At 29.6% G+C, this 9,843-nt stretch overlaps 1 protein-coding gene across 1 annotated transcript in view; it reads right to left on the bottom strand.

The window, feature by feature from the left end:
* The window catches only part of LOC106466088 (MAU2 chromatid cohesion factor homolog), a 45,447-nt gene that overhangs the window by 25,324 nt on the left and 10,280 nt on the right, over positions 1 to 9,843 (bottom strand). The window contains exons 4-8 of the mRNA XM_013926331.2: positions 9,026 to 9,121; positions 7,162 to 7,284; positions 3,105 to 3,260; positions 2,811 to 2,886; positions 890 to 963 (exon numbers count right to left, since the gene is read on the bottom strand). Of these exons, the coding sequence (XP_013781785.1) occupies positions 890 to 963; positions 2,811 to 2,886; positions 3,105 to 3,260; positions 7,162 to 7,284; positions 9,026 to 9,121 (525 nt within the window). The remainder of the gene's footprint in view (positions 1 to 889; positions 964 to 2,810; positions 2,887 to 3,104; positions 3,261 to 7,161; positions 7,285 to 9,025; positions 9,122 to 9,843) is intronic.

The following is a 9,843-nucleotide window of genomic DNA, read 5'->3' as shown; positions in this document are numbered from 1 at the left end:
CTAAAATTGACGAGATGATTCTCACGATGCCGCAAAGGATCAACGAACTCCATGAAGCGAAAGGAAGATCTACTAGATATTAATTAAATTATAAATATATCAGTTCATGTGAATATGACTAAAAAATTTCATTGTTTCTGAAAAGGTGGTGTCTATTTACTTGTGATCACGCTGTGTATACATATATATATATATATCAAACAAATATCACTTGAAATGACCATTCAGAACTAGCCTCACCTGAGCAAGAATGTGCAGGTGTAATGATCAAGGTTTAACAAGTGAGTAACTTGAAGTGTATGGATTCTACATTATTGATATAAATTTTTTGATTTGTTTTACAGAGACTATAAATGCTCCAGCAGCTAGGATAATACTACATTTTAGTTATACTCTACATGCAATCACTAAAACTAGTTTGTAAACATATGGATATTTTAAAGTTATACCAGTCCATTGATGACTTTACCTCTGTGCTGATTGTTTCTAAAATTTCACAAAGTGCTGTAAGTCAATTTAATCATGCAAAAGAAAAAAAAAGTTATCTTGTAAAGTAAAAATTAATCTTAGAGCTTTCATGCAAAAAGGTTCATAGTTTAAATACAAGTTCCCAAAACTTTAATCTTTCAACAATAATCACAATAAGCCAAAAAGGCAAGGTGGATTGTTTCTAAGTGCTTAAATTCATACAAATTTGATCTGACCGCTACTCTAATACAAACAGAACATACTAATTTGATCAAAACAAATAAATGAGTTTTTTTTCAACCATTAAAATTATGTATGTGAAAAACATTACAAAAAACTAAGACTAATCTTAATATAATGACCTTACATTCAAAACATATATTTTTTCCCTTATAATATGTTAACTAAAGTAAGAACTTACCAAATAAACCAAAACACACATATGTTCTTTTGGCATCCACTGAAACATATCTCCTGGGTTGGCTGGCATTAATTCTAGAAGACAATGCACAAATATTATGCAATGTATGACATCTCAACAGTACAACAAATTTGACATTGATTCTGTTTCTAAGTCCACAAACGTCACAGAAAAAAAAAGTAATTATCTAGAATAAAAACATGTTTTTACATTTTTCATATAATTTAGTAACTTTGGTCTCATGAAATAAGATGAATTTTTGTAAAAAAAAGTCTAATAATACTGAGAAAGTACTTATCACAGTGACATTTATTTAACATAATAAATTATATTATGTCCTCCCTCTGATATATTAAGTAACAAATTTAAATTCAGAATATGTACATGGAACATAATAACAAGCAAGATGACTGAAGAACATTCACCTATTTGTTCTCAAAACTAGTTCACCAACCCTGCTCTTACTGCAGCCATTCATGTCATTATACATGTCTGGCAAAAACAAAGAACACACTAAAAACTGGCAGGTAAACATTTTACAAATCTCTAACTAACACAGGTAGTTTATGTCTACAAATTAAATGTGGATTTCCCACAGGCAATGAAATTTACAGTGTTAAAACAATGGCAAAAGTATAGGGTTTACTATACAATAATTAAGCTACAGGGTTTATACATTGTTACAAAATAAACAAGTTATGAATATTAATGTAACAATAAAGAAGTTAATGAATTACAACAATAAGTAAAGACCAACAATATCAATATCTACTGATGGTGATGATATAATTAAAGTCAAATAATATTTACACACACACACATATATATATATGTCATGGTGCATAATACCTGTGGTAATAGCTCCCAAACACGTTGGGGTTATACCACAACGTCTCAACTCCTACTGTCTTTCACTGTCTGCAGCCAGTTGTGAGAAAGCAGTTACCCTTAAAAGTTCTTATAATTCCTAATGTAGAAATGAAACCAGCCAGCTGGCTAGCGTTTGGATTTTGTCTGGAAGATGGGATATCCACAACGAATTTGGGAGCTATTTTCACAGCATTATCTGCTACGACTTTAGAGTGACAATTAGGACTGACACTGGAATTTTTTCTAAAATCTTGTTAATTCTTATTTTATATTATACCTATATGTATAGCACAAAAATATATTATTCTTTGGTTCATAATAATGTGTAACACTACACATACAAACAAAAAGTTTATAAACAATGCATAGGTATGTCAGAAAATCTATCAAAAGTCTATGACAGTGAAGATTTCGCCAGGTCAAATCATAATTGATGTCAATGTTGAGCACAGTGTTCACATTACTGATTTTCTACATACACTTTGTAAGGATCATTACAACAAATGTAAGTGATATTCCCTTGAAAAATATAGAAGGAATTGATTACCCAAACTACCATATACCTTCAGAACATTATAAAAATTTACGTGTTTTATACTCACAAAAAAGAAATCTATCATTTAAACAACAATATTTATTCAACTAAAATATTTCCTTGGATTTAAAAAATTTTGATACACAGAAAAAAAATAAAGTTTTTAATTCAATGAATTCCAGGAAAGCATTGAACAAGTACAATAAAAAATGTAAGAACATGTCAAGATTCAAAATGTGGAGATGTTTCAATAATAACAACATTAAAACTGATTAATATCCATTATACAAGGATCATTCCTACAGTTACACAATATTACCTCATAAATATTTCCATTATTTACATGAGTAGCTTAATTAATATAATATAAACATGTCCAATTAGTAACATGGTTCAAATTTTGTAGAGAACTATGAAAACAATTATGAGCCTTATTTCACCTCCAAATTAAACCATATTTTCTTCAACTAATCACCAACACTTTGTCCATAAATGATAATTACATGTATTACTTACCTTCATCAGTGTGTAAAGAAGTGATGGTCTGTATACCTTGCTGAAGTTGCTTTAAACATGGTTTTACACTCTTCACCTAGTTATATTATGAACAAATCTTACAAACGTATAAAAACATAATTCTGAACTTTTATCTTGTAAACTGTAGCTATAAATATTCTACTAATCTTAATTTTGAAACCTTTAAACAGAACATGAAAGCACAAACAAGAATGTATATACACATATCTGAAGTTTTTTCTTTCTCAGTAATGACAGAAACTCTCATGTGAGAAACCATTTTAAACTGCTTACCTGACCAGCAGTGAGATAGTGGCACACTTGAAGAACTAGAAAAAAAACTTTCAATGCTTCCTTCTGCTGGGTGGATCCCTGCCATGCCTCAACGAGTTGACCAGCCAGTGTGAGTACTTGATGGACTTCAGTCAATTTCTTATCAATCATTAGGAGCTGTGAAAAGATAAAGTTACACCCACTTTCTTCTTAATTACAAGGTCTATCAATGAAGCTGAATAACTTTTAAATGTGATGTTTAAGAAAAATAGACATAACTAAGATTCAAGTAGCATTTCCTAATTACAGAATATGCAAAAAAGTACTTGCACATCTTTCCCTCATTAAAAATGTTTTATAAACCACATTTTACCTGTAAATTATTATTCAGAGAGTGCTCCTAATCATCAATAAGAATTCTAAAATACATGTATTTATACAAACAAACGTTATAACATAACCAATGTGATATCAGTTCAGTAAATCATAATTTTTGTATTTCAAAATACATATATAAAACCTACAATTTTTTACACCCTCCAAGTACCTTATTGGACGAGGCTTAGGAAATTACAGCAGGCAACAGCAAACTACAAAGAAACTTCGTAACATTATAAGTAGAGATCATTGTTTTCTATATTTTTTATTTACTGTTCCATGTTATAAATAAAATAACTGAAACTTAAAAATTTATTTGTAAATAATAATAATATGGATACATACGTAATGTACGATAACCAAAATGTGATAGGTGTGCTAGTACAAAACTAAGGCCAGTTTTATTCTATTTGATACTGTAACATGAGCTGTATGTGCACCACGTGATTTACAACTTCAGTGGCACTATTGTTAGTCAAAAACTGTTCAAAGGTCAATAAAGCAAAAAATAAAATAAATATAAATAGATGTATACTATTATGAGATTTGAGCTATTTAGAATAAACAATTGTGGTTTCCTGTTACAATTTGCATTCAACCTAGAACAAAAAAAAGTGTAATTTAGATCTATTTCCTAATTTGTTATGGTAGTTATGAGGTCAGTCAAGTCAACCAATTCCGTATAGAAATAACAGAGAGAAAATAACAGATAGAATATAAAGATTTTCAAAAAAAAAAACGTTTGATAGTTATCTGGAGGTTATTAGGAAATCATAGATTTCACAAATGAAATCTGACAATTTTCAGATGAAAAAAAGTCATAATTAAAATTATTTTGCATGTTGGATAGTAAACATTAGAAAAGAAAAAAATTCATGAGCAAATCTTTAATTAAAATATCTGGTGTTTTGTGTATGAAAGCCTTGTAACAATTACTGATAATAATTGCAAAATTTCATGAAGATATGTGTAGATTATCAAAAGTTATAGTATAACTGCTCTCATGGTTACTTTGGTGGATATGGTCTGGATGGATTCCACCCAGCCCATAGTCGTAGAGTTAACTTGTGAATTTATAGAAATGAAATGAAGCAATAATAAGAAAGTGTAAAGTATGACAAAACCAAATTTCTGTTAATTAGTTCAAATTGAAGATGAACAAATTTAAAGATGACTTTGTGCAAGGAGGTTGTGCTGCTCTCCTATTGGTGGAGGACTTTTGTTGCATGATGATGTCATCATATTCCTATACAGTTAACATTATATTAGATGGGAGTTGACTCAAGGCTAGTGGCATGCAAATAAATCTCTTGGGCAGACTGGCAGGGAAGAATGTTATTGTGTGTGTGTAGAGATGAGTGATCCTCTCCAAATTGGTTTTTAACCATTCAAAAGAAATGAAAAAGGTATATTCTAAGAGGCTTTTTTGACTTGTTTTTCTTAAGTATAATCATAATTTAAAATTTAGTTAAAAAAAAATGTTTCTCTAGCTATCATTATTCATTAGTCCTTTATAAAAAATAATTAGTCAGATCTGGTTTCATTAAAAGTAAAATTTCAAATTAAATTATGAATTTCATATTTTACTTCTCAATACTTTTATACTGAAGACTGTAAAATAAAATTTCCAGAGACAATAAAACGAATTTGTAGTTCATGAATAAAAATAACTATCACAAATGTAAATAGGAAAATTAAAACAACAATTTAATTAAAAATTAATTATATTCTCCTTACCATGATCCTAAAAAAGATGGTCAACTTTGGTTGAGCAGGATTAGGCTTGAATTTATTAGACTTGTTCAAGGGCATTATTCATTGAATATTCAGTACTTCTACAATATATCTCATGCTTCTGGCAGTATTAAGTAATCTGAGTCACGAAGAGCATTTTCCAATTAAATGGATAAACAGACTAGACATAAGTGCCTACTAAATTAATTTATTCAAGAGATTAAAAATTACATGATAATTATAGTCAAGTACTACAGGATAAAACTTACATTTTATGCATAGAAAATCATTGATGTATTAAATAAGCTGTATAGTTCCCAACAAATTATAAAGGATGAATCATTTAAGTCAGGTTATGGATATTAAAAAGGAAATAAAAAATCTGTGCTTAGAGAAAGGTATCATATGGCTGATATTTGTCTATTTGATCTCTAATTTTTTGTTTGCCAAATCACCAATTTTACAAATAAAATGCAATTCAGCATGTGACAATTAAACCCCCAAGTTCAGTAGTTTGCTTATCATTCTGGAATCCTTCTAAAATTATTATTATCTGCCAGTACATTAATACCTTGTACGTTAATTATATCAATCTCAATTGTTATCCATATTTCCTGGCATGAAAATATTCCATCAGATGTGTTGCTTGTAATAATAAATAAATTTGCCAATCTTCAGTATGATTTTAGATTATTTTCAACATCTCTAGAGCTGAGTGATTATCTATTGTCTTGATTATCTATGAGCATCAATTACATTGATTAAAATAATCAACTAATCAAAATTAGTGTTTCTCATTATTCCAATTATCCAGTAATAAAAATATTTTCATTATGATTCTTCATTATTATTTTTTATTAATTCAAATTTGTTCACCTTAATTTATTAGTGTCACAACTCACGGAAATAATCAACTAATCAAAATTAGGGTTTTAGATTACTGAAATACTGCTATTATGTTTGTTTGTTTGTTAAGTGCAAAATTACACAGTGGGCTATTTGTGCTCTGCCCACTGTTGGTATCAAAACCAAAGCTGTAGCAGTACAAGTTTTTTATTAGTGAACTCGTGTAAAAATAATCACTTTTGTTTTATTTAGACATCTTGTGAGAATAGTTGATTAGTCACAAGTAATTGATTATTGAATCCAAAAATTAATTGATTGGTAAATTCCGCTAACCACTGAGTGCAAAACAGCTTCTTAAACATTATAAACCAACATACAAATAAATCAGTTCAATCATACATGACCCCTAAATTTTATTAGCCATCCACTTCTGGGATCCCCCCTAAATGTCTTTAATCTTCTTTTTTTTTTACACTACACTGACATTAGACTTAATTCAAGCATTCATACCAGATGAAGTAAAGCAGCTGAACACAAATATAAAAATACTTTTTAATGTAGGTTCAATTTGATTAGCATCTTTTATTTCTTCAAATAAAGAATGCACAAAAAATGCACATGCTCTCAATCACTGCACTTATTTTCAGTAACAGAGATACAATATGTGAAATGTATGCATGTAAATGTTTCGTTTATAGACTTTAACACTGATGAATAACAATGTATAAACATATATATATATATATATACTGGGGCTACAGTAAGTTTTATCTACTGTTAAGAGTGATAGGCAGAAGCTGCATAGAAATAACAACAAAGATTACATATTGATTTTGACCACTGCCTGACATACCCCATCAGCCAAGTTTTTTTTCTGAAGAAATTCTAGATCACTTTTTTTAGAAGTTCATCAGTGTGTATTCATATCCATTAAGTATTCTTCAGATAATTATTTATTTGAAAAACTTGTTTCAAACTATGGGCACATTTTGTGTAGCATACAAAATATTTTATTTTTTGTTTTAGAGCCATATTTATGTTTTACTAAGCAACAACTAAATTTATCTAAAGTTATAAAGACAACTTTCTTAGAAACCTAAGATACAAATTTCGTACTTACCATTCCTTTGCTTAGCAAAAACAAGATCCGGGTGTACTGTGCACCTGATAGATTAGCATAGTCAGCACCCACACCAAGAAGACTTGATGATGATACATAGTCCTTTTCATTGGCATATATTTGCTGTAGAGTCAGGGAAAAAAAAAAGACACAGTAATTAGTAAATCTGTGAAAGGTAAGTCAGAACTGACAGTCTTTAGTTAACATCAAAACTTTTAATCTACTGTTAAATTCAAACAAGTAAATATTTAAAACTAGAAAAGAAGAATCTCTCACTGAATGGATCACTATTTATTAATCAGGTATATATAGTATTCATGTTTTCAATAACCTTAAGAAGCACTTGAGACATACATTAATTACTTGACTACTCATTATCTTTGTTTAGAAGCTCTCAAAAAAATGCAAAACTTCACATGGTTGCAAACATTCGAGGCCCTGCATATGAGACAATCTTTCACTCTAGATGAGGATGTTGATGGGACATTCCACTTATGTAAAGTTGCAAAAACTATGCCCGATGTTGACAATGAAAGAGAAAAATTGTCTGATTTGGTTTAGTATAGAATCAAAGAAGTTCTAAGGGCCAACTCATTCATGAAATATCTAGAAGGTGGGAGTGATGACCCAGAGTCAAAAACTGTCTATTGTGTCTTGGAAATGTATTGTGGATAGTCTCTATTCATCAGGGTAGTTGCCACTATTCTCAACATCTCTATCTTTTACAGTGACCAAGTGATTCTTCAGTATTTACAGATTATGCACTATAAAAAAGTTCAAAAGACTTCAAGGAGTGAATGGGGTGCATATAGAACACAACCTGAGGAACTAAGATTAAATGTAAAATGCAAAAAATGGGCTTGTTTTAATTCCATTTGTCAATTTAAAATGGGTATGAATATTCTGAAGAGACTAACACATACATAGATGAGGAAAATAAAATTGAAAAGAATGGGAACAATGTTGAGATATAGATGAAGAACAACAATAAGAAACAATTTGTTTATTTTCTGTTTAAAAATTAGTGTAATTGTGATTGAAGTTAGTTAAAAACTGTTGGATAATATTCAACAATTTTTAATAGGCTTATGTTTGGTATAAATAGATCACAAATTAGTACATTTACCATGAATTATTATCATTATATTAAGAAAGTGACGTGAAAAGTGATTATTTTGTTAAATTAAAACTCAATTGGTACTAAATCTAATATCTTACTGTATTACTCTGGAAATTAAAAAAAAAGGTTTGTTATTTTTGTAAATTAATTAATCATCAACAGATCTGATAAATCAGTAATAATCTGGTATAAGAGCTAGATTACAAATAATTATTTCTATTTAAAATAACTTTAATATAAATCTTTCTACAGATACAAGAATATCCAAAACATTATAAATTACCATATGTAATATTATATTTTTTAAAGTTTCTGGTAATTTTAAATCACCAGTACAGTAAGGTCACAAATGTACTTCATGTGTTAAAACAGTGATAAGGCTGTTCATAAATAAACCAAAGTTAATCTGAGAGAAACAAGTACTTGGGTGATATAAATCAGTTAAATACTGACACACAATAATTTGTCAGATACTCCACAAGTTAACCTGGGATAAATAATTATCTAGGTATATTACAATGAAACATGTAGGTGATGAGGAATAAACATGACAATTGAATACAACACACATGCAACTAGATGCTAATTTAGAGAAACAAGTGGTCAGATGTGCTTCAGTACAAATTAGCAGCTTACCTTAAGTAACAGGTATGAAACAAAACAGTGACTACCAAACACATTTCAATGGGAGAGAAACATATATGAATTATGTATTTTCCCTAAAATGAAATAATTCAAACTTACTGCAAGTTGAAAAAGTAGCCGACAATGCCAGAATACAGACTGCTGGGAAATGTCCACTGCTTTACTCAGCAACTGTTTGGCAAAAGCTGTCTGACCCTGAAAGAGAAAGAACAATATAAAGAATAAAACTAGTTTTTTGTTTGTTTTTAACAAGTATAGACCTAAAGATTCTGCATTTTACTTAATTCAAATTCCTTACTTCTGAAATGATATTAATTATTACCATTTAATTGTAAAAATTTCTTCTGCATTTTACATCAGTTGTAGGAAATATTTTGGAAAGTCTCTTAAAAGATGCTTTGCATAGTCATTTAACAAAGTTTAGAATTTTATTGGATCGTCAACATGGTTTCACTAAGGGAAAAACTTGCCTTACAAATCTTTTAACATTTTTTGGAAAGGTTACTGTTTATGTAGATGAGGGTAAAGATGTAGATTTGGTGTAACTGGATTTTCAGAAAGTATTTGACAAGGTGCCACATAAAAGGCTTGTAAAAAATTAGCTCTACATGTGTGAGGGATAAGTTAGCAAATTGGACAGAAGAGTGGCTGGATGGAAGAAAGCAGAGGGTTGTTACAAATGGAGTTCAGTCAACCTGGATTAATATCACAAGTGGTGTACCTCAGAGCTCAGTCTTAGGACCTTTACTCTTTTTGATTTACATCAATGACATAGATGAAAGAATAGTCAATAAATTGCTTAAATTTGCAGATGATGTTAAGGTCTTGGGTGTTGCTAGATGTGAAGACGATGCTGCTGATTTACAAAAGGATTTAGATCATTTAGTGAGTTGGGCAAATAAAAGTAGATGGTATTT

This window comes from Limulus polyphemus, unplaced genomic scaffold (assembly GCF_000517525.1).
Source record: "Limulus polyphemus unplaced genomic scaffold, Limulus_polyphemus-2.1.2 Scaffold2146, whole genome shotgun sequence".
NCBI lineage: Eukaryota > Metazoa > Arthropoda > Merostomata > Xiphosura > Limulidae > Limulus > Limulus polyphemus.
The sequence above is the reverse complement of the archived record's forward strand: the minus strand, read 5'-3'. Positions and strand labels throughout refer to the sequence as shown.